Here is a 25,607-nt window from a genome sequence, read left to right on the forward strand (position 1 = left end):
TACCCTTACCCTGTATTCCGTTAGCCACTCCCCTCTACCCTTACCCTGTATTCCTTTAGCCACTCCCCTCTACCCTTACCCTGTATTCCCCTATCACCTCCTCTGTCTCTTTCCATCTCTCCCTACAGTAGCTGTCACCCATTGCCACTGGAACACAGGAGTCAAAACCAAAGCCGACAAAGAAAAATGAAAGGAACTTTTTGGATACCCCTGAAAGACATCTTTCCAAATGTATATGACTACCTGGAACTGTTTAATGTAGCAGGGTAGAAGGGGCTTTCCATTGCATGTCCCAAAGAGTGAACGTGAACTACGTGCTCAATTCAGGTCAGATTGACGTACACAGAACTAGGTGGTTTTAGTATGTCTACATGCATTCTTATATAATAAGGGTTAGTATCAAACACAACCTGAGGGAATTAGTGCTAAAAGGGTTGAAGTTAACACAAAGTACCAAAACAACAGTTCATGGGCAGTTCAAAGTCAAAAACCTTTTTTATTTTACTGTAATGTTCATGCTCTAAAAACAGCTTAGGAAAAGCCCTCCACAACTCTCTAGGTTGACTTCTGTCCTTTGTAGCTATGCCTCATTCTTTTAATGCTATTCTCAAATAAATCTGTTTAAATTGCCTCCATTTAACTTGCTGAAATGCAACTGACTGGGTGAGATTCTTATCACGGTAATTACAGAAATGATTGCAAGTGATTAATTATGCATAAGAGGATGTGAACTTTAAGGGGAGAAGGAGGGTTGTATGAGAGAGATGCTGGAGAGAGATAGGTTGTGTCCCAAATGGCACCTTATTCCCTATACAGTGCACCACTTTTGACCAGAGCCCTATGCCAGAGCCCAGTCAAAGGTAGTGCACTATAGGGTGGCGCAGTGGTCTAGGGCACTGCTTCGCAGTGCTAGCTGTGCCACCAGAGACTCTGGGTGGCACAGCTACTAACAATTGGATACCACGAAATTGGGGAGAAAAGGGGGTACAATTCAACAACAAAAAATAAAAAAAGAAGGGAAAAAAGTAGTGCACTATATAGGGAATAGGGTGCCATTTGGAGCACAACCATTAACAGACTGAGGGGGGACTGTACTGTAGTCTAGACCAGACTAGCAGCACAATGACCTCTACTAGAACGCCTCTGGAGAAAATATTTGCGCTGCTTTCATCTAAAAACAGACGATGACTAGTGACAACAGTTAAACAGTTATCAAATACATTTGATTGATTGATTGTGTTCATTCTCTGCAGTGTCCAGGTTCTCCAGCCCCAGACTGACCCCCAGGCTGAACAGGAAGCGAGCCCTGTCCATCTCCCCTCTCTCAGACGCCAGCATCGACCTGCAGACCATGATCCGTACCTCGCCCAACTCCCTCGTGGCTTACATCAACAACTCACGCTCCAGCTCTGCAGCCAGCAGCTCCTACGGACACCTGTCAGTCAGCGGCATCAGGTGCAGGACATACACACACGCATTCACACACACACACACACACACACACACACACACACACACACACACACACACACACACACACACACACACACACACACACAGGGCTCAATACAAGGCATTACACCAGTCACTCACTCAAAGACTTACACGGTATTCTAACTCTCCTCATCTCTATGTGTTAAAGTACTTATTACTTTCACATATCTATACATCTATCCACGTACACTATTCACTCGCTCACTCAATCGCCACAGCATTCAACCTTATGTCCAGGCCTATAGCGGAGTTATGTCTGTCTCTTGCTGTTGTAAATGGAGTGGATCTGCTAATAACTGTCCTTCCCTTTCCTCTCCCAGTCCTTCGTTCACCTTCCCCCACTCCATCAACCCCATGGCATACCAGCATCTGTTCAACCAACAGAGAGGCCTGAGTGCGTTCGGCCATACCCCTCCCCTCATCCAGCCCTCGCCCTCCTTCGCTGCCCGCCAGCATGCCCACGCCATTGCAGCCTCCGCCCTCAACACCACCCACAACACCTCCAGCTCTGAGTCCAACCAGGTGAGTCTCCTAAACCAGGGATGCAAACTGCTGAGGGCCCAAAAAGGTGACTTTTTTTGTTGTTGCACTGAAATACGCCACTTGGTCGATGTCTATTGTGGCCACTATAATAGAGCAATAATAGAGAAAAATCCCTGCTAGGGGGAATGCAGGTTTTAACTAACTAAACCACCAAGAATATGATCTACATGATCAGTCTCTGTGTGTAAAATAAAGTGGTTAATGTGAACCTAACTCACAGCTGGAAAAAAAAAGCAATCCAATGTTTTTTGTTGCCTAGACTTCACTGCAAATGACACTCCTGAGAAAGAACAATACAGTAATATTGCAGTTAGCCATGACGGCCTTTATAATAGAACGCTTGTGACCACACACATCTATATATTGCCATGGGGGAAAACACATCTTAAAAGAAGAAAAATAATGAAAGAAACAGGCATTCTATTTTTGCTCTATTATAGTGGCCACTATAGTAGACATCGACCAAGTGCACAAGGCTACATGTGTGCAAAAATAACGTTCACTGAGTAAAACAAATTTTAATCTGCCCCTCACTCATACATGTTACTGTCAAATTCAACACAACAAAAACAATATCTTTGGGCTACACTGCACATTATTACATTGTACACTTTCTGCCTGTGGACATCTGTTCTACAATGTCCCAGCAAAAGTGAGAAAGCAGGAAAGTGTGTGGTGGTCCTTTCACCTCTATAGTGGCATCCAGCTTAAACCAGGCCCAGCTCCAGCTACACTTGATCCCTGAATCCACTTGTTTAACAAGCAATGTCTCATAGTTCGTTAGCTAGTTAACATTTCACACAGAATGTCAGGGTCCAGTAAGCAACTAACGCGTTATAACTTGAGGAATGACAAGGAGTCTTATCCGTTACCAGTTAATAATGACTGGATCATAAAGGAACAATTGTCCAGACAGAGGATTGAGTTTACGAATGTACGGTTTATTAACCCAACTTCACACAGGCTACTGTTTGGCCGTAGCCCACGCCAAATAAACGAAGGATACCCTATGAACCAACCGTGACCTTCTCTTGTGAAGGCCAGAACTAAGAGAGAGAACAATGTCTGAACCTGGTCTTAACTTCCAACGCTCCCTGCCCAACCGCCCTCCTACTCCACCAAGCACCAGGATGCCCGGCTTCAGAACACTCCAGGCATTCCTGTGATTGGCAGATAGCAGGTTGATTGGCATGTCAGACCCCGCGAACACTGGGTACTGGCAAATACAACACAACCAACTAATAGCCTAACAAAACACACGGGTCGCTGTCTTCCCAGAGCGCTGATGGTTGTCTCTTCTCTCTTCAGTCACTTGTTGTGCTGATTTCTGTTGTTATGTAAATGATTGGCTGAGCCTTGGATACAGCCAGTATTGCTCCAAACGCGCATCGCTCGTTCGCTTACAGCCAATAGTGATCCAACCCCAACCACTCAAAACGGCGAATTTCGCTGAAAGGAGACATGTTTGCATCCCTGCTAAACAGACAGACAGGGGTAATATAATAATAGTCTACATCTGTCATCTCACAGAATCTGGGGTCATGTTCAGATGACACAAAACACAAGATGTACTGAAATGAAGTGAAGATGCCCTAACGAACACCCAGAACTCTCTAACATGAATGATATGTATATTGTGTACAAGTTATGTTATTGGTAAAATTATGTCATGCTAAATTAATCCAGCCCAAGATTCTCATAAACTGTCAAGTGTTTTTGGTGAGAGATGTTTCAGCTGGAGGATGACTCCCTCCCACTAGCAGCTGTTTTTATCTGTCTCTGTCTCCTTTATCAACATATTGTATACAATATGGTCTCTATGAATGTAAACTTCCCCCTCATTTACCATCTCCCCCTCAGACACACACAGACACCCATACATTCCATCACTATGTCTATTTTAGTACACCAATGTGCGCACACACACGCACACACACACACACACAGAGACACACTCACACACAGGCAGAGAGAGCTGAATTCCCCCTCAGCTTGACAGTGAACAGAACCACATTTCCCCTGGTTTCCAGCCAAAGAAGTCAGTGTTAGTGAGATCCCAGAAGCACAGTCAGCGCGGTACTGTACTGTAGTGTAGTGCAGTGGCTGGGTGAGATTTGGAGATTAGAGAGACCCCTCCTCACTGACTCCGAACCCTCCCTTCATATATTTTCTTACGATGCTTAAACACACACACACACACACACACACTGAGTGTCTCCTTCTCAGAGCCTGTGACTGAGGCTTTAAAAGGCTGTTTCTGCCTGTCGTGTTAAGAGTTGGCCGGAGGATCAAAGCTCTGAGCGTTGCAGTGTGGGTAATAATTTCTTTCTTTTCATATTTCCACTGGCTGACTCTCATAAAGCAGTCTGAACTGTTTCTCTGTGGTGGGTCGCTATACGAGTTATGTGCCCTGAGCCTGGTGCTTGGCTGGCTCAGGTTGTCTCTGGAACCAACCAACCCTCACATCATCATGTTGCCATAGAACAGAGCCAGTCAGCCAGAGCCACCCTGGGTTCTCTTCACGCTGCCTCCATCTCTTCGCACCAGAGCACCGTAACTCTCTGACTCCTTCTATTTGGCCACTTGGCAGACATTTTTGTATGTAATCCCTGTGTGAATTGAACTCGACACTCTTACCAACTGAGCCACAAAGGACCACTCTATCTGAACTCTACCTCTCGCTCTACAGTATGTCCTTCAGAAGGCTGGTATAGCCTGTGTCTGTCTAACTCCTAACTCCTTCTCTCTCCTGCAGAATGCTGGTGGTGACCCGGCGGTGAGCAGCACAGTCAATCCCATGATCACCAAGAGGCACAAGGTCAAGACAGAAGCAGAGGGACCCCGGTCCATATCACCGTGCTCTCAGGTATGGGACCCCACGACCCCTGACTTAATTGATCTTTATAAATGGCATGCAGAAATATAAAATACCGGGGCCTTTTACACTAGATCAATAAGACGAACTGTGTTGTTGCTTTTTCTTATCTTTACAGCGAGTTGTGCAAAAGCAATCTTAGATCATCAGGAAGCAGATAAGCAATTGCAGAATAGTACAGTATAGTTGGTAGCGATATGCTATTGTCATTTACACACAATTAACACACACACACATACTGTGTGCGTGCATGCACGTCAGACACAGTCATGAACCCCTCTCTAACTGAGTCCTCTGGTCCACAGGAGCATGTTTTGGACCTGAGTGAGGAGCGGGATAAAGATGAGTGGAAGCAGGAGCCAGAGGCTGTCTACGAGACCAACTGTCACTGGGACGGCTGCACCAAGGAGTACGACACTCAGGACCAGCTCGTTCACGTGAGTTATTATAAATTATACAACAGGTGGGTCTAATCCTGGATGCTGATTCGTTAAAACCACATTGCAGCTGGTGTCTATTCCACAAGTTACCACCAGCTAAAGCTATGACGTTGAAATGCCTATTTACTTTGTTCCATCTCCCTGGCAATCCATCAGCCCAGCCAGACAATTTATGAACTTGATCTCCAATGTAAAAAGCATCTAGACATTATCTCCCATTTCTTTTAGACTAACATTTAGTTTTCAACAGTGGAGATTTGTATAAACCTTGCTGTCTGTCTCTCTATCATTGGCAACATTGTTTCAGTATTGAAACAATGTTTCAGTATTCGATCTCCAGCTGTACCATAGTAATGAACATGTAGGGGTCAGGAGTCGGGATGAGACAGACAGGCGAGCAGGCAGCTTTTCTCAGTCAGTCGAAATCATGAATCAACATCATTTTTATGGATATACAGTGTATACAAATAAATGTCAGTAGAAAACAGGCAAAACGAAACAAAGTGCAGCAAGTTTGCAGTCTTTCCAGCCTCAGTTTGAAGTGATTGTGTTAGCTGTGTTGTTGGCTAGCTCCGCCGAACAACAGTGTCCTAACGGGAGAGCACATTTTCTATGCCAAGTGAAATCGCACATCATTAGCTCATCGTTATGGATATATCCAAATAAATGTCACTAGAAACAAACGCAAATGCAGCTACTTTGCTATTATTCTGGCAGCACTGTTTAAAGTGACTGTAAGTTAGCCGTAGTCGGCTAGCTAGCAAGAAAGGACCATATCTTGTGCAAGGATGAAATAGTATGAATAAATTCATCAAAATAATGTTTTTAATGATAATATAAAAGTGATAATGCCCTGACTCTCAGTACTGTTTCATCTAGCCTAAGGGACAGTATGACAACACTCTTCACCAAATTAACTATTCTCCTCTATTACAATGACATGGGGTGCCAGTCAGATGAGGCTGGTGAGAGGAGGATAATGGCTGGAATGGAGTGAAGGGAATGGTATCAAACATGGAAACCATGTTTTTGAGAGAGAGAGAGAGAGAGAGAGAGAGAGAGAGAGAGAGTCACACAGAGAGAGTCACACAGAGAGTCACACATAGAGAGGCACAGAGAGAGTCACACAGAGAGAGTCACACAGAGAGAGTCACACAGAGAGAGTCACACAGAGAGTCACACAGAGAGAGGCACACAGAGAGAGGCATACAGATACAGGAAAAAGTCCAAAAGACCTCACATTTAAAAAAAAAAAAAAGTTCAAAACAGCCTCCTCTGCTCATCCTTGAAGTGTGCAGGGTTAGAGTCAGTGCGTCAAGTTTAAGATTTAACCAGTCAGTGCCGGGTCAGAGCCAGGGGTTGGGGGTCACAGCTGTTGATCCTTTCCTGTAGTGGACACGCGCAGGGTTAATGAAGCCTGTTGATTGTGACTGAGGAGACATAGGTACACTAATGGCCCTGCAGCTGTAACCCCGAACCCCTGGCTCTAACCTCTGACCTTTGAACTTTGTTCTATTCCTTTCTTGTCCACTAAACTCCCGACGCAGCCTTCTCTGCGGCTCCACTCCCATAGGCTGTGATTAACAATTGGGTTTCCCCAACCTGACAGACAGGTGGCAGGGGGCATGTGTCAGCCCAGTACCCAGACTGGGAGTCTCTGAGCTGAGCCTGCAATGGTCTGGAGTCTCCCAGTGTTACGGATCAGGAGTGGATTCACCTTGGAGCCCCTTTCTCCCCCCCTTTCCACCCTCTCCGTCCACTCTCAGCACCCCGGTCCCAGACTGTCCTGACAAGGCAAGTCAAGGAGGAGAGCAAACTAAGAACCCCTTTTACCCCATCTTCCCCCCTTTCACTCACCTCTCCTCCCCAACAACCCTCCCTCAGCCCCATTCTGTCCTGACAGAGGGCTAGTCCAGACCAACCCAAGTTAGTTCCAGCATCCATCCCCCTACTATGCTGCTCTGTCAGGGGCTGAGGGGATCAGAAAACAGAAATAGGACCTGCTGGTGTGGATTGTAGGGTGTGGATTGTAGGGTGTAGATTGTAGGGCGTGGGGTGTGGATTGTAGGGTGTAGATTGTAGGGCGTGGGGTGTGGATTGTAGGGTGTGGATTGTAGGGCATGGGGTGTGGATTGTAGGGTGTAGATTGTAGGGTGTGGATTGTAGGGTGTGGATTGTAGGGTGTAGATTGTAGGGCGTTGGGTGTGGATTGTAGGGTGTAGATTGTAGGGTGTGGGGTGTGGATTGTAGGGTGTAGATTGTAGGGCATGGGGTGTGGATTGTAGGGTGTAGATTGTAGGGTGTGGGGTGTGGATTGTAGGGTGTAGATTGTAGGGCGTGGGGTGTGGATTGTAGGGTGTAGATTGTAGGGCGTGGGGTGTGGATTGTAGGGTGTAGATTGTAGGGTGTGGATTGTAGGGTGTAGATTGTAGGGCGTGGGGTGTGGATTGTAGGGTGTAGATTGTAGGGTGTAGATTGTAGGGCGTGGGGTGTGGATTGTAGGGTGTAGATTGTAGGGCGTGGGGTGTGGATTGTAGGGTGTAGATTGTAGGGCATGGGGTGTGGATTGTAGGGTGTAGATTGTAGGGCGTTGGGTGTGGATTGTAGGGTGTAGATTGTAGGGTGTGGATTGTAGGGTGTAGACTGTAGGGCGTGGGGTGTGGATTGTAGGGCGTGGGGTGTGGATTGTAGGGTGTAGATTGTAGGGTGTAGATTGTAGGGTGTAGATTGTAGGGCGTGTGGTGTGGATTGTAGGGTGTAGATTGTAGGGCGTGGGGTGTGGATTGTAGGGTGTCGATTGTAGGGCGTGGGGTGTGGATTGTAGGGTGTAGATTGTAGGGCGTGGGGTGTGGTTTGTAGGGTGTAGATTGTAGGGCGTGGGGTGTGGATTGTAGGGTGTGGATTGTAGGGCGTGGGGTGTGGATTATAGGGTGTAGATTGTAGGGCGTAGATTGTAGGGTGTAGATTGTAGGGCGTGGGGTGTGGATTGTAGGGTGTAGATTGTAGGGCGTGGGGTGTGGATTGTAGGGTGTAGATTGTAGGGCATGGGGTGTGGATTGTAGGGTGTAGATTGTAGGGCGTTGGGTGTGGATTGTAGGGTGTAGATTGTAGGGCATGGGGTGTGGATTGTAGGGTGTAGATTGTAGGGCGTGGGGTGTGGATTGTAGGGCATGGGGTGTGGATTGTAGGGTGTAGATTGTAGGGTGTAGATTGTAGGGTGTGGATTGTAGGGTGTAGATTGTAGGGTGTGGATTGTAGGGTGTAGATTGTAGGGTGTAGATTGTAGGGCGTGGGGTGTGGATTGTAGGGTGTAGATTGTAGGGCATGGGGTGTGGATTGTAGGGTGTAGATTGTAGGGCGTGGGGTGTGGATTGTAGGGTGTAGATTGTAGGGCGTGGGGTGTGGATTGTAGGGTGTAGATTGTAGGGTGTGGGGTGTGGATTGTAGGGTGTAGATTGTAGGGCGTGGGGTGTGGATTGTAGGGTGTAGATTGTAGGGTGTAGATTGTAGGGCGTGGGGTGTGGATTGTAGGGTGTAGATTGTAGGGCGTGGGGTGTGGATTGTAGGGTGTAGATTGTAGGGCATGGGGTGTGGATTGTAGGGTGTAGATTGTAGGGCGTTGGGTGTGGATTGTAGGGTGTAGATTGTAGGGCGTGGGGTGTGGATTGTAGGGTGTAGATTGTAGGGCGTGGGGTGTGGATTGTAGGGCGTGGGGTGTGGATTGTAGGGTGTAGATTGTAGAGTGTGGATTGTAGGGTGTAGATTGTAGGGCGTTGGATGTGGATTGTAGGGTGTAGATTGTAGGGCGTGGGGTGTGGATTATAGGGTGTAGATTGTAGGGCGTGGGGTGTGGATTGTAGGGTGTAGATTGTAGGGCGTGGGGTGTGGATTGTAGGGTGTCGATTGTAGGACGTGGGGTGTGGATTATAGGGTGTAGATTGTAGGGCGTGGGGTGTGGATTCTAGGGTGTAGATTGTAGGGCGTGGGGTGTGGATTGTAGGGTGTGGATTGTAGGGCGTGGGGTGTGGATTGTAGGGCGTAGATTGTAGGGTGTAGATTGTAGGGCGTGGGGTGTGGATTGTAGGGTGTAGATTGTAGGGCGTGGGGTGTGGATTGTAGGGTGTAGATTGTAGGGCATGGGGTGTGGATTGTAGGGTGTAGATTGTAGGGCGTTGGGTGTGGATTGTAGGGTGTAGATTGTAGGGCGTGGGGTGTGGATTGTAGGGTGTAGATTGTAGGGCATGGGGTGTGGATTGTAGGGTGTAGATTGTAGGGCGTGGGGTGTGGATTATAGGGTGTAGATTGTAGGGCGTGGGGTGTGGATTGTAGGGTGTAGATTGTAGGGCGTGGGGTGTGGATTGTAGGGCGTGGGGTGTGGATTGTAGGGTGTAGATTGTAGAGTGTGGATTGTAGGGTGTAGATTGTAGGGCGTTGGATGTGGATTGTAGGGTGTAGATTGTAGGGCGTGGGGTGTGGATTATAGGGTGTAGATTGTAGGGCGTGGGGTGTGGATTGTAGGGTGTAGATTGTAGGGCGTGGGGTGTGGATTGTAGGGTGTCGATTGTAGGACGTGGGGTGTGGATTATAGGGTGTAGATTGTAGGGCGTGGGGTGTGGATTGTAGGGTGTAGATTGTAGGGCATGGGGTGTGGATTGTAGGGTGTAGATTGTAGGGCGTTGGGTGTGGATTGTAGGGTGTAGATTGTAGGGCGTGGGGTGTGGATTGTAGGGTGTAGATTGTAGGGCATGGGGTGTGGATTGTAGGGTGTAGATTGTAGGGCGTGGGGTGTGGATCGACAATGTGAAGCAAAGAACATACCACAACTCTCTGGAACAAGGGTTAGGCAGCCAGGAAGGAAAATACTAACAGTATATGTCAATACAGTATAAATACAGTGTTATAAAATAATGTATTTATGAATGAGTCTCTTGTTACAGTAAATTCTAATTATATATCTCGGTAGATGTAGATGTAATAGCTGAGAGTCTGCTGCTAAGAGTTTGATAGGACTTTATACCTTCATCTACATTTCTGTACACATGCCCCTGTACTGTAGATCCAAGGTTTCATACAATGTTCTCACCAGTGAAATCACACACCTTGAAAAAATACTCAATTATGACATAGCGCTTCTAGGTTCTATTTACCCAAACGAATCCTTCCTGAGTAGCCCCATATTATGGTTTCACTATGGTAGTGTTACGTGGGGTGGAGCAGGTGAACCCAAGTGCAGACTCAAACGAGGAGACAGGGATAAGGTAACCAAGGTATTTATTGAAAACCGGGGGGAAATGGGGTGCAGGCCAGGGGGAGCTCTGGCAGGTAGCAGGGAACCAGGAACTGAGGCTACGGCTTAGGCAAGGGAAGTAGGGGCAGGGTAAGCAGGTCCGGAGCGGAATCCAAGGAAGCAGTAGAGCAGGGGTCCAAGGCTGGGAAGCAGGACTTACGAGACGAGGGACCAGAGTCAGAGCGGACGGAACTATAGCGGAGATAAGAGCAGTGTCAGGCTAGGGATAACAGGCACCACAGGATAGGTATTTTCATTATTAAACATGCAATGAACTACACAGAGGGAAAAGTACACTGCATTCAGCACCATGGACAGAACTCTTGTTAACGGGTATGCACAAAAAACACAAGAAAGAGAGAGAGCTCAATATTACATTTTAACTATTCAATCAGTGTGAGGAGTGAAGTCTCTGATAGGCATTGACTAGAGCAGTGAAGTCAGGTATAGTGTCTGATGTCGCTATGCGCAGGATTGCTGAGAGGTGAGAGTCAGTAAGAGATAATCTGTGCCTTGACTTGTTATATTTCATCACTGAAAATGTCTGTTCACATACATAGGTTGACCCAAACAGTGCAAACATCTTCTGAGCATGACTCTTTATCTTTGGAAAGTTTTGTCGTCGAGAGATGCATAGAACCTTGTCAGTGACATTGTTTTGAATAGTTATCCAATCACTGCATCAGACTGAAGATCGATAAGCTCAAGTTGCAGGTCAGTGGGAGTGTTATCCACATTGAAGGTGAAAGAAGAGGAAACCAACAGCATGTCATTTTCCAACACTTTGAAATCCTCAAAACGACAAGAAAACTCACAGTTCAAAGCACGCAGCAGCGATGTATACTTCTCCCGCTGGTCATCTGATAGAGAACAGACTAGTAGTGTCAGAAGGTCATCTGATAGGGAACAGACTAGTAGTGTCAGAAGGTCATCTGATAGGGAACAGACTAGTAGTGTCAGAAGGTCATCTGATAGGGAACAGACTAGTAGTGTCAGAAGGTCATCTGATAGGGAACAGACTAGTAGTGTCAGAAGGTCATCTGATAGGGAACAGACTAGTAGTGTTGGAAGGTCATCTGATAGGGAACAGACTAGTAGTGTCAGAAGGTAATCTGATAGGGAACAGACTAGTAGTGTCAGAAGGTCATCTGATAGAGAACAGACTAGTAGTGTCAGAAGGTCATCTGATAGGGAACAGACTAGTAGTGTCAGAAGGTCATCTGATAGGGAACAGACTAGTAGTGTCAGAAGGTCATCTGATAGGGAACAGACTAGTAGTGTCAGAAGGTCATCTGATAGGGGACAGACTAGTAGTGTCAGAAGGTCATCTGATAGGGGACAGACTAGTAGTGTCAGAAGGTCATCTGATAGGGGACAGACTAGTAGTGTCAGAAGGTCATCTGATAGGGAACAGACTAGTAGTGTCAGAAGGTCATCTGATAGGGGACAGACTAGTAGTGTCAGAAGGTCATCTGATAGGGGACAGACTAGTAGTGTCAGAAGGTCATCTGATAGGGGACAGACTAGTAGTGTCAGAAGGTCATCTGATAGGGAACAGACTAGTAGTGTCAGAAGGTCATCTGATAGGGGACAGACTAGTAGTGTCAGAAGGTCATCTGATAGGGGACAGACTAGTAGTGTCAGAAGGTCATCTGATAGGGGACAGACTAGTAGTGTCAGAAGGTCATCTGATAGGGAACAGACTAGTAGTGTCAGAAGGTCATCTGATAGGGAACAGACTAGTAGTGTCAGAAGGTCATCTGACAGGAAACAGACTAGTAGTGTCAGAAGGTCATCTGATAGGGGACAGACTAGTAGTGTCAGAAGGTCATCTGATAGGGGACAGACTAGTAGTGTCAGAAGGTCATCTGATAGGGAACAGACTAGTAGTGTCAGAAGGTCATCTGATAGGGGACAGACTAGTAGTGTCAGAAGGTCATCTGATAGGGGACAGACTAGTAGTGTCAGAAGGTCATCTGATAGGGGACAGACTAGTAGTGTCAGAAGGTCATCTGATAGGGAACAGACTAGTAGTGTCAGAAGGTCATCTGATAGGGGACAGACTAGTAGTGTCAGAAGGTCATCTGATAGGGGACAGACTAGTAGTGTCAGAAGGTCATCTGATAGGGGACAGACTAGTAGTGTCAGAAGGTCATCTGATAGGGAACAGACTAGTAGTGTCAGAAGGTCATCTGATAGGGAACAGACTAGTAGTGTCAGAAGGTCATCTGACAGGAAACAGACTAGTAGTGTCAGAAGGTCATCTGATAGGGAACAGACTGGTGGTGTCAGAAGGTCATCTGACAGGGGACAGACTAGTAGTGTCAGAAGGTCATCTGATAGGAAACTGACTAGTAGTGTCAGAAGGTCATCTGATAGGAAACAGACTAGGTGTGTCAGAAGGTCATCTGATAGGGAACAGACTAGTAGTGTCAGAAGGTCATCTGATAGGGAACAGACTAGTAGTGTCAGAAGGTCATCTGATAGGGAACAGACTAGTTGTGCCGGAAGGTCATCTGATAGGGAACAGACTAGTAGTGTCAGAAGGTCATCTGATAGGGGGCAGACTAGTAGTGTCAGAAGGTAATCTGATAGGGAACAGACTAGTAGTGTCAGAAGGTCATCTGATAGGGAACAGACTAGTAGTGTCAGAAGGTCATCTGATAGGGAACAGACTAGTAGTGTCAGAAGGTCATCTGATAGGGAACAGACTAGTAATGTCAGAAGGTCATCTGATAGGGAACAGACTAGTAGTGTCAGAAGGTCATCTGATAGGGAACAGACTAGTAGTGTCAGAAGGTGGGTGAGATTGTTGGCTTCTACTTGGCGGGTCAGGAGGAGTAATTTTCCCTTGAAGGCTTTGACAAGGCTGTACATCTGATGTGCTAAAAGGCCCTTCCTTGTAGTTAGGAATTCAGTTATTTCATTAGGGCCATGATGTCCACAGTGAAGGCAAAATCAGCCAACCATTCTTTATCTTGCAGTTGAGAGAAATCATCATTTTCCTTTCATTTGCAAAAACTCATCAATCTCCGACTTCAGGTCCCAGATCCTTTTAAGCACCTTCTCCAAACTCAGCCATCACGTTTGTGTGGTAGGGGAGATCTGCATGACCCAACTCTGTCTCTTCCAACAGTGAGACAAACTGCCTGTGGTTTAGATTTTGCTCTTATGAAGTTTACCACTTTAGTGACTGTATCCACAACATGGCTCATTTTCAGAACACATTTACAGAGGACCTCCCGATGAATAATGCAATGCAGGAGAAAACAAAATCTGATCTGGGTTCAGCTCTGCTACTTGATCTTGTGTCCTTTTCAAAAGGTCAACGTTTTTTCCTGTCAAGTTTGGGCACAGTCACACTGGATAACTTTTCAAAACTCAGTCCCAGCTTTGCCACACACTTAGTAACCACCTCCAATAAATATTTCCCTGTGGTTGTGCTCTTCATTGACTGCACTGAAGCAAGCTCCTCTGTCATTTCAAAGTCTGGGATTTTGCCTCGTCAGAACATCAACAACTGCTCCGTGTCACGTGCGTCACTGCTCTCATCCAGGTACAAGGAGAAATAGGTGAAATCCTTTACCTCGTCGAATCAGGTTCGAGGGCCATGTCGAATCAGGTTCGCGGGCCATGTTGAATCAGGTTCGCGGGCCATGTTGAATCAGGTTCGCGGGCCATATTGAATCAGGTTCGCGGGCCATGTTGAATCAGGTTCGCGGGCCATGTTGAATCAGGTCCCCCGGGTCGGCCTTTGCCCAGGCCTGGTGTAGATGAAGGGGAGGAGACAGGTTAAACAAGGATTTTTAAGCCTTGAGATAATTGAGACATGGATTGTGTATGTGTGCCATTCAGAGAGTAAATGGGCAAAACAAAAGATTGAAGTACCTTTGAACGGGGGGTACCAGGTGCCAGACGCAGCGGTTTGTGTCGAGAACTGCAACACTGCTGGGTTTTTCACACTTAGCAGTTTCCGTGTGTATCAAGAATGGTCCACCACCTAAAAGACATCCAGCGAACTTGACCTCTGTGGGAGGCATTGGAGTCAACATGAGCCAGTGTCCCTGTAGAACACTTTCGACACTTTGTAGAGTCCAAGACCCAACGTATTGAGGTTATTCTGAGGGCAAAATGAGGGTGGGGGTGTGCAACGTGTTCTTTGGGAGGGTGCACCGTGTTCCTCGAAGAATATAATCAGCTGTTGAAGCATGTGCATCTGAGGAAGAGAGAGGAGGAGATGTGTGTAAATGTCAGGTGTGACTGTCCCATAACTAATTCCTCTTCCGGTTAGTTAAGGAAGTCCCCTCCCTCTGACACATATAGGGCCTGAGAAAACATTGTGTGTGTGTGAGACACAGGACCTGACAAAACAGTCACAACCCTTTGTCTACAATGTGAGTTGTAGACAAACTGTTAGCCATGATGGATGGCGTTGTCACTCGTGGTCTGGCTTGGGGAAGGGAAGGGATCTCAGAGAGGGATGTTTGGGAGGCCTGCTCTCACAAGGAGGCCTGCTCTAGCTGACTAAATGTCTCACTTCTCCACACACACACACACACACACACACACCTCGAATGAGCAGGAAAGAGACCGCTTTAAAGACAGTCTGACAGTTGATTGAGAAGATCATATCCTGAAACAAGTTGAGATACATGGATGTGTCGGCTGTGTTTTACTCCCATGTAACCCCATGTTCCCCTGTTCTCTCTTCAGCACATCAACAACGACCACATCCATGGGGAGAAGAAAGAGTTTGTGTGCCGTTGGGATGAGTGCTCGAGAGAACAGAAGCCCTTCAAAGCTCAGTACATGCTGGTGGTCCACATGAGGAGACACACTGGGGAGAAGCCACACAAATGCACAGTAAGAACTCCAACTCCCAACTAGCACCTGGGCATGTACACGTTATTTCAATAAGCCCAGAGCCTTCTATTATAGGTCATGGATAAGCCACTCACATAACTATCTCTCCTTGTATTAAACACATTTCTTCACAAGTCCTACCTTTAGATAGGGTTATGCTTTGCACCCTATAATAACTATTGACCGTAACATTACTGTATTTCTTCACTCCAAGCCTATTTCTCACCAGTAGTGATCCTTCCTCTCCATCTAGATGAGTTTTCCGGGAATTCCTAAGGGCTTCATCTGTAGCATGCAGTCCACTCATGATGATCACATTCAGAGTGTAGTTTCCTCAGCTTCAAAGCTCATTGATGAGGCCTTGTGAGTCCAGTCCATTAAAATACTTCTGACTAGAGACTTCACAAGGCTGATTGACAGGAGGGAAGGATATTAGTTATTAAAGTGTAAAGAGTTTAGTTTTAAATCCCACATGCATCTCATTCACCCCCGGCTATCTCCCTCTCTAGCAAGTCTTGTGTTTTTGAAGGGAGGATCTTAGGTCTTTTATGTCCACTTTTGAGCGAATATAGTTTGATCCCATCTCACACAAACTGTCAATTACCCACAGTGCCCAGCACAGTATGTCGCTCTGAAGGAATACCAAATCAATGCATAGCCTATTGTAGCATACCAAAGTTAAACACAGACCAGCTTTGATGCTTTGTTTCAACAAAGCTGTCCATGGTCTCTTACTTAGCTTGAATACGTGTAGTAGTAATTTTTCTCTAAGAGCAAATACTTTTGTGTGATACGTGTAAGAGTCTCTGAGTCTAACTTACCTTTGTCTCCCTCCCTCCCTCTCTTTAGTTTGAAGGTTGCTGTAAGGCCTACTCTCGCCTGGAGAACCTGAAGACCCACCTGAGGTCCCACACAGGGGAGAAGCCGTACGTCTGTGAACATGAGGGCTGCAACAAAGCCTTCTCCAACGCCTCAGACAGAGCCAAGCACCAGAACCGCACACACTCCAATGAGGTAAGGCTCTTATAGACAATCACCTCAAAGACATACTTTGAGCGACATCAGTATATACCCACTGCCATTATTTAAATCAACTAATGTGCATTTAAATTAATTTTGTTTTTATATATTGCATTTTCAGAAGACAATGAAAGAAATCAGTAATCAACATAAGCATGATAAGGTAATAAGACATACTTTTAAATTATTTTTCCCAGAAACCCTACATCTGTAAGATCCCTGGGTGCACTAAACGCTACACAGACCCCAGCTCTCTCAGGAAGCATGTGAAGACGGTTCACGGACCAGAGGCCCACGTCACCAAGAAACAACGTGGCGATGTGCCTCCCAGGGGTCCTCCCAAGGGAAATGGAGAGAACGAGGCAAATGCCAAACAGAGTGATAGAGGGATAGATGGAAAGATGGAGGCCAACAGCATTACTAGAGGAGTGGAGGACTGCCTGCAGGTCAAGTCAATCAAGACCGAGAACTCAATGGTAAGACTGGGTGTGACATTCCAATGTGTCATCACCACTAATTATTTAACAAAGCATTGACTTTGACTATTGTCCAAATCCTCTCAACTACTAACTACTTAAACTATCAATGCAAATCCTATCAGTACCATTCATACATATTCTATGTTATTTGAGTCTTGTGACTCAAATGCAGGCATTTCACCATCTATCCCATCACCTTTCACGCTAACTGTGATGGACAATTGACCTGCTGATGGTCTACCTTTCTCCTAATCCAACTCACCTCTCTGGTCACTACTTGAATGTGCTTCTCTTTCTTTAACACTTTCCCTAACGGACAGGCATCTCTGAGGTAAGCACCACCACTTTTTCTCTTTCATTTCAATGCTTTCTAACTCTGCATGTCAATTTTGCATCTGTACATTTGAAATTGCACTACTCTGTTCCTTTATGTATGAAAGAATAGAGGATTACACCGAGCACTTTCCAAGCGCTTCTGGTTTTAAAAGTCTATACTGTACTGTCTACAGTTTGATGTTTTTGCATGAGTTTATTCAGTTATATTCCTCTGTGGCCTACGTGATCTGACGGTAATGTCTGTCGGGCCATGATAAAAGTCATTATCAAATTAATATTCAAAGAACGGGACTGTTCAGCATGTGTGTGGAACAAATAGTGTCAGCAATCAAGCTGTGATCAAGACTCTTTCTAGTTCAGTCTGTGTCAGAATTCATCACTATCAACACTTGACTGTGATTAGACTCACAGTATCCCTCCATCGCTCCACAATATACTTGTTTCCTTTGTAAATGAATCCAACACATCTATGATAAATAGGATTATGAAACTATAGCTATGCTACATCATTTATTTAATTTGTGGTTTGGCAAAGAGTTTAAATACCTGATTAATCAGAATTGTGCAACTGTATTCCAGTATTTTATATTTTAACCAATACAGATGTTTTTTTCTCAATATCAAATCATTTCTGGGTAACAATTAAGTACCTTACTGTGATCCTTTTCAATTAAAATGGTCAAAAAGGAACAAAAATAGGTTCTTAGCAAATAGCAATTTCTCAAGCAAGAATTTTGCTAGGACTGTCTGGGAGTGGTCTGTGTGTGGTCTGGGGAAACTGAACACTAGCTGTTATTGGCAGAGAGGTTTGGAACTCTTTCTTATTGGTCTAATAACAAATGTACTGCCTGGTGATGTCACAAGGCAAGCCAAAACTCCATCCCACCAAAACAGGCTGAAATGTCAGGCCTTACACTAAAAGTGCATTAACATATTTTTCACAATTTCACAGTATTATTCTAACCTCATAGTGTGAAAATATATAGAAAACACAGAACAATTCATTAGCATTTTTATTATTATTATTATTTTTATATTATATTTAGATATTGCAGATAGATTGTAGCTTCCATCAGTGTAATTGTCTACATCATTTCCAATCCCCCATATTTTTTTTGTAAATATATATATATATACATACACACCCACATATATATAAATATATATACATAAATGTGTATATATATATATATATTTTAAAATTATATTTTCCTTTATTATTTCCCGAAAACCCTACCACCCCTCCCCTAATTGGAGTAATCTAAGAAACAACAACACTTAGGCTTCTACATCCAGCTTGTACATACTTTAAGCATATTTTTACAATGACCATGCCCTGAATTGGTCTGACCGTGGTACCCTTTTCACACTAACAAGCCAACCTGAACGAAACCACTCAGTAGAGCTTGGTTTGGCTCAGCTCAGTTCAACTTAGTAATATGAGAAGCCCTTGATAGGCTTGATCTGGTGTCTAACATAAACCATATATCCTGTCCTCCTCTCCAGACGTATCAATCCAGCCCTGGCGGTCACTCGTCATGTAGCAGTGAGCCATCGCCACTTGGCAGTGCCCACAACAATGACAGTGGAGTAGAGATGGCCTTGCACAGCGGGGGAAGCTTTGGGGAGCTGAGTGCACTGGATGACGCTCCCATGGTGGACTCCTCCACCCTCTCCCACGGCAACTCAGCAGGGGTGGGGCTTGGGCTCCGTAAAGGGGGAGGAATCACCATCAAGCTGGAGAACATCAAGAAGGAGAGGCTGAAGAATGTGAGGGATTCGTGTCCCTGGGCCAACTCTGGTCCACAGATCCGGAACACCAACACCAAGCTGCCTCCTATTCCTGCTGTTGGTAAGAGTTTTATATTGAGTTTTTGATAACTGTTGTTAAGAACTGTTATAATGCTGAAAGTTTAATAAACAATGACAAGGAAGAAAAATATTATCTTGTAAAAAAATTATTGCTAGGGCCTCCCGAGTGGCACAGCGGTCTAAAGCACTGCATCACAGTGCTTGAGGCATCACTACAGATCCAGAATCGATCCTGGGCTGTGTCGCAGCCGGCCATGGGAAAGCCATGAGGCGACACACAATTGGCACAGGGCCGTCGGGGTTAGGGGAGGGTTTGGCCGGCCGGGATGTCCTTGTCCCATCGCGCTCTAGTGACTCCTGCTGTGCGCCGGGCGCATGCACGCTGACATGGTCGCCAGTTGTACGGCGTTTCCTCCGACACATTGGTGCAGCTGGCTTCCGGGTTAAGTGAACAGTGTGTCAAGAAGCAATGTGTGTTTCAGAGGATGCATGGCTCTCGATCTTCGCCTCTCCCAAGTCCGCATGGGAGTTGCAGCAATGGGACAAGACCGTAACTACCAATTGGATATCACAAAATTAGAGAGAAAAAGGGGTACAAATGACCAAATAACAAACTTTATTTTTTTTGCGTTCATCCACAATCGGAGAGATGGAGTTGGGAGGAATTTGTTGAAGCAGCCTTAGATACCAGGAAAGGTGTTTTGCCCTATACGTTCTAATGTGGTTCCTCTTGTTGGTTCCTCAGGTTCCCTTCTGGAGAACTCCAATATGATCGCTTCACCCGGGCCCTACCCTGGTCAGCGTCTTGGTGACCTGTCATCATGCGGGGTGACCATGCTAAACCAGCTGAATGAGCAGGGCCGCCGGTACAGCAACACCAGCACTGCCAGTTCAGCCTACACCAGCCGCCGCTCCTCGGGCATCTCCCCCTGCTACTCCAGCCGCCGCTCTTCTGAAGCTTCACAGTTCAGCAACCGCCACAACAACATCAGTTCAGCCGACTCCTACGACCCCATCTCCACAGACCTGTCCCGGAGATCCAGCGAGGCCAGCCAGTGTGGAGGGGTTGGTGGAAACGGCCCTAGTTTGCTCAGCCTCACCCCGGCTCAGCACTACCATCTTAAGGCCAAGTATGCTGCCGCAACCGGAGGAGCTCCACCCACACCTCTGCCCAACATGGAGCGCATGAGCCTCAGGACCAGGATGGCTCTGTACGGGGACCACTCCCAGGAGAGGGAGAGCTCCTCCAATTCCAACCTGTTCCAGCCCCCTGCTGGAGCAGTGCCCAGACGCTGCAGCGACATTGGCTACAGTAACCATAGTATGATGCCCCACGAGGTCCCTGGTAACCTGCCACGGCGAGCCAGCGATCCCGTCCGCAGACCTACCTTGGACCCACTGTCCCTGCCCAGGGTACAGCGCTACAACAGCATGAACAGTATGAACCCCAACTCCATGATGCCTCCTCCCTCTACTGATCGCCGGGGCCTGGGCATGCAGGGCTACACACGATCCGACGGAAGTCTGCACCGCCACCCTTTCACCCCGCGGCCCCCCAGCATCTCAGAGAATGTGGTGATGGAGACCATGGCTGTGGACGGGCTGGACCATGCAGGGGACGAGGACATGGTGCTGCCTGATGATGTCGTACAGTATCTCAGGTCTCAGAACACTGGCGCCGGCCAATCAGCAGGCCCCGTCGACTACACCAACAGCCAATCACACGGCTTCCAGGTCCAAGGGAATATGACCTCCTCCCAGCAGCCCCAGCAGCAGTTCTATGGGCAAAGGAGGATGGCCATGGTGGATACCAACATGCCCCTGTCTGAGTCAGGCCAGGCTCCCCTAACGCTCTACAAGATGAGCCCTGGTTCTGGATCACAGCAACAGCAGTACCCAACCTCACCCCGTATGAACAACAAAAACAACATGCCAGTGCAGTGGAATGAGGTCAGCTCAGGGACTGTGGACGCCACAGGCACCTCAAGACTCACCAAGCAGAACCTCCTCAGAAACAACAACCTGGCAGTGGTTCAGCAGAGACAGAACTGTGGGCCTTTCCAGGGTAGTATGGGTAGTAACAGTAACCAGCAGGTGATGCCTATGAGCCAGAACATGGAGCTACAAGGCTACACTCAAAGAAGCAACGCCCAAAGGATCAACTCTGTCCAACAGCAACAGAGGCAGCCATGCAGCATGAATTATACTGAGCAGATGAGTCCCCAGCAGGGATACGGCCAAGACATTGTCCCCATCCCTAACTCTGGATCTGGGAATGGCAGCCTACGACCCAACTACAACGGCATGGCACTGCCCAATGGCAGAGTAATGGCAACACATAATCCAGATATTCAAAACTACAGATCAAGGACTCAGGTTGAAAGCTATCCCCTTCACATGAATCAGGTTGAGCAGCTGAACTACAGTAGTACGCCTCAGCAGCAAGCCGTCCATACTGGAACCAGAGATGGGATGCAGCCCAGGCTTCCCATGGAGACCAAGTCTATGTCCAGACAACATGTAAGATCCAGCAGTACGATGCAGAACCGTTTCCTTCAGTCTGACTTCAATCACAACACCTCTGAGGCCAGTCCAAAGAAGCCAGGCCGCACCGCAGCACATAACGTGGGACAAAAGGGAAACTCCAACTCTAACGCTCCAATGTTATACACTGGCCAGATACACATGTTCGAGTCCAACAACAACCTGAGTTTCGACTCCCCCATGTCCCCCTGCACACCCCAGGCACTGGTAGGCACTGCCGTTACCATGGTATCCCCAGGGGTCAACCAGGTCACCAGCACCGTGGACTCCTCTGGTGTGGAGCACGCCCAGATTGACTTTGATGCCATGTTGGATGATGGTGACCACTCCAGCCTGATGTCGGGGACCCTCAGCCCCGGGCTCCTCACAAGTCTGTCCCAGAACTCCTCCAGGCTCACCACCCCCCGTAGCTCTGTGACCCTGGCCTCTGTGCCAGCAGGGATCGGTAACATGGCCATCGGCGATATGAACTCCATGTTGACCGCCCTGGCTGAGGAGAGTAAGTTCCTCAACATGATGAGCTAATGCCTTGGCTGCATCGCAATAGTTTTTCTCCCAAAGTGTTCACGTGTTCACTTCCTTTCATGAATTTCAAAGGAAATGATTGGTGAATGGAAACTCCCCCTGGCCCATGCCTACACCAATCCAATGCTTTTACATTTGTGGGGAGTAGTGCACACTTCAGGAGGAAGGAGAGATTATTGGGACGCCCCTCTTGTATATTCAGACCATTTCAAGAAAGCATCAGGAAAATTGTACTATAAAAGCTCTGATTATATGTAACAACACCTTATGGAAATAGTTACTTATCAGGAGAATGTCGATCTCTACCGGCCTGTAAAGAGACTTTGCTCATCCAGTTATATGTAATATTTGCTCAAGTACATTTTAAGTAGTGTTTATGTTGATAAAGTAAGTGTAGTAAAGACATAAGGGGTATTTGTATCACTGTTTTAAAAAGCCATACTTTGTATCTACGAATAAAAATAGACAAGGGTATAAAAATACATTGGCAAATGTGTCCATTGCTCAGTATTTGTTGATGTTTGTTACCTTTTAAAAAGCAGTGCACTGAAAGCAGTTCACCAAGTACCTTGATAAAAAGATCAAGTTTGAGTAATATGTGAACTCATAAAACGTACATACATGTAACAATGTTGCCAAGAAAAAATGCGTATGAAAATATTAGAATATCATTTCTCATTACAACCTTCCATCATGTTTATAAATATACTGTAAGGTACGTGGTTTAAATTATGTTGAAGGGACGTAATTATTGCAAGCCGATTACAGTATGATGCCACTATTTAACATTGCGATGCTACATTGTTTTCATCTATCCGTGTATAGAGGAACTTGCAGTGGAACAGGTTCCCTTGCCAAGCTCTTAGGGCCGGTTTCCCGGACAAAGATTAAGCCTAGTGCTGGACTACAACCCATGCTTAGTGGAGATTATCCATTGAAAATGATTTTTAGTCCAGGACTAGGCTTAATCTGTATCTGGGAAACCAGACCCTGGCGTACAACAGGAGATGGCCCCTTTCAGTCATACTGTATAAAATATCCTCCAAGTGCCCTCTAAAAAATGTCGAACCCTCTATGGACCCTCCTCCTTGTCAGTCTGACTGTATGATTGAAAAGGACAGAGATCTGCCTCAGTGTCAGTCAGTCTGTGAAGATACACACGGATCCCCATGCGTCGCAACGTCTTGGAGGAATCCGATCTCTAAAGGAATATGCAAGTACTCCATGTGTTCTCTGTGGACATGATCACACACTAATTAGTGGATTCATTACCCCTCCCTCTTCCCTGAGTTCTGAGCTAGACATGGACTATATGGAGATTCAAATAAGGAATGTATTACTTTGATTACGAATCATATCAAAGACAATGAGATACCGCAACTCCTAAGTTTTTATTTAGTTTGTTTCCTGGACTTAAAGTAGCCTTATAGTATGTATAGGTATACTGCTCATTCATTTGGCTATGCTCAGTGTGAGTGTGTGTGTGTGTGTGTTGTATATAGCTTTTGTACATTTCAAATACAGTATCCACGTTTTTTCTTTTTTAACCAAAGTCTTGTTTTGTGTCTCCTTTGAAATCACATGGTCTCGTCCCTCTGGGACACATGAAAGCAAAGTGTCGTTATCTAAACTCTTCAGCACCCACCCTAATGAATTCTACACACCATGAAAACCATCCTCATGTCAAATAACTATAGAGCGAGGCAATGTTCCCGCTGTTGCGGAGACGTCGGCTCAACTGGAAATTAACGTGACATTTTATTGCAGATCTTACGTGATACTTCAGCGATACAGATTGATATACTGTACCAGTCAAAAGTTTGGATACACCTACTCATTCAATGTTTTTTCTTTATTTTTTCAAGAACTTTGAAGGTTTCTTCAAGTGCTGTTGCAAAAACCATCAAGGGCTATGATGAAACTGGCTCTCATGAGGACCGCCACAGGAAAGGAAGACCCATAGTTACCTCTGCTGCAGAGGATAAGTTCATTAGAGTTACCAGCCTCAGAAAATGCAGCCCAAATAAATGCTTCACAGAGTTCAAGTAACAGACACATCCCAACATCAACTGTTCAGAGGAGACTGCGTGACTCACTCCTTCATGGTCGAATTGCTGCAAAGAAACCACTACTAAAGAACACCAATAAGAAGAAGAGACTTGCTTGAGCCAAGAAACACGAGCAATGGACATTAGACCTGTGGAAATACATTCTTTGGTCTGATGACACTAGCGTGTCTTTGTGCGACACTTTGTAAGTGAAAGGATGATCTCCGCATGTGTGGTGAACCATGGAGGAGGAGGTACGATGTTTTGGGGGTGCTTTGCTGGTGACACTGTCTGATTTATTCAGAATTCAAGGCACACTTAATCTGCATGGCTACCACAGCATTCTGCAGCGATACGCCATCCCATCTGGTTTGCGGTTAGTGGGATTATCATTTGTTTTTCAACAGGACAATGACCCAACACACCTCCAGGCTGTGTAAGGGATATTTTACCAAGGAGAATGATGGAGTGCTGCATCAGATGACCTGGCCTCCACAATCACCCGACCTCAACCCAATTGAGATGGTTTGGGATGAGTTCAACCGCAGAGTGAAGGAAAAGCAGCCAACAAGTGCTCAGCATATGTGGGAACTCCTTCAAAACTGTTGGAAAAACATTCCAGGTGAATCTGGTTGAGAGAATGCCAAGAGTGCAAAGTTGTCATCAAGGCAAAGGCTGGCTACCTTGAAGGCTCTAAAATATATCTTGATTTGTTTAACACTTTCATTGGTTACTATATGATTCCATATGTGTTATTTCATCGTTTTGATGTCCTCACTATTATTCTACAACGTCGAAAATAGTACAAATAAAGAAAACCCTTGAATGAGTAGATGTGTCCAAACATTTGACTGGTACTGTAAATACATAATTGCAGCTAGCAAAATAACATCTACCTACAGTATATTTGATGTTTAGCTGCAAAGGATGCCTTTTGTTTTGGGGGGTGATTTTATCATAGATTAAGTTGAGGTGGTTAGAAAAATAGGAATAGAAGAAAAGAACATAACAGGTTACTACAGATGTAGGATCTTAATTTGATCACCCTGTTGCAGGACAACTTTCCACTTCTTAAAGTTCAAAAAGGCTTCTGAAGTTTGTAATTTCCACTTTGAAATTTCATACTTGATTTTCCCTTATGAAAAATGTATCAACCCTTACAAAGATGTCCATTAATTATAACCTACATAATAATTCACATTTCCTGTTGCTGCAGGATTATTTTCCTGCTGCAGCAAACTGGCTCAAATTAAGATCCTATATCTGTAGTAAATAATCTAGGGAAAAGTATAGAATTAGGAATTAGAACGTGTTATAGGATCTCTATGGGGAAAACTTTGT

The 25,607-nt window shown here is 45.9% G+C and overlaps 1 protein-coding gene across 3 annotated transcripts in view; it reads left to right on the plus strand.

Annotated features, from left to right (window-relative positions):
* The window catches only part of LOC110502095 (transcription activator GLI2), a 114,407-nt gene extending 90,637 nt beyond the window's left edge, over positions 1–23,770 (plus strand). For all 3 annotated transcript variants that reach the window (XM_036959176.2, XM_036959175.2, XM_090216053.1), the window contains 9 exons: positions 1,254–1,455; positions 1,815–2,016; positions 4,793–4,903; positions 5,218–5,349; positions 15,353–15,502; positions 16,352–16,516; positions 16,720–16,998; positions 18,844–19,189; positions 19,895–23,770. In XM_036959176.2, coding sequence (XP_036815071.2) covers positions 1,254–1,455; positions 1,815–2,016; positions 4,793–4,903; positions 5,218–5,349; positions 15,353–15,502; positions 16,352–16,516; positions 16,720–16,998; positions 18,844–19,189; positions 19,895–22,218 — 3,911 coding nt within the window. In that variant the 3' untranslated portion in view covers positions 22,219–23,770. The remainder of the gene's footprint in view (positions 1–1,253; positions 1,456–1,814; positions 2,017–4,792; positions 4,904–5,217; positions 5,350–15,352; positions 15,503–16,351; positions 16,517–16,719; positions 16,999–18,843; positions 19,190–19,894) is intronic.
* Positions 23,771–25,607: the final 1,837 nt, after the last annotated feature.

Source organism: Oncorhynchus mykiss, chromosome 22 (genome assembly GCF_057628025.1).
Source record: "Oncorhynchus mykiss isolate SJ-2025 chromosome 22, ASM5762802v1, whole genome shotgun sequence".
Taxonomy (NCBI): domain Eukaryota; kingdom Metazoa; phylum Chordata; class Actinopteri; order Salmoniformes; family Salmonidae; genus Oncorhynchus; species Oncorhynchus mykiss.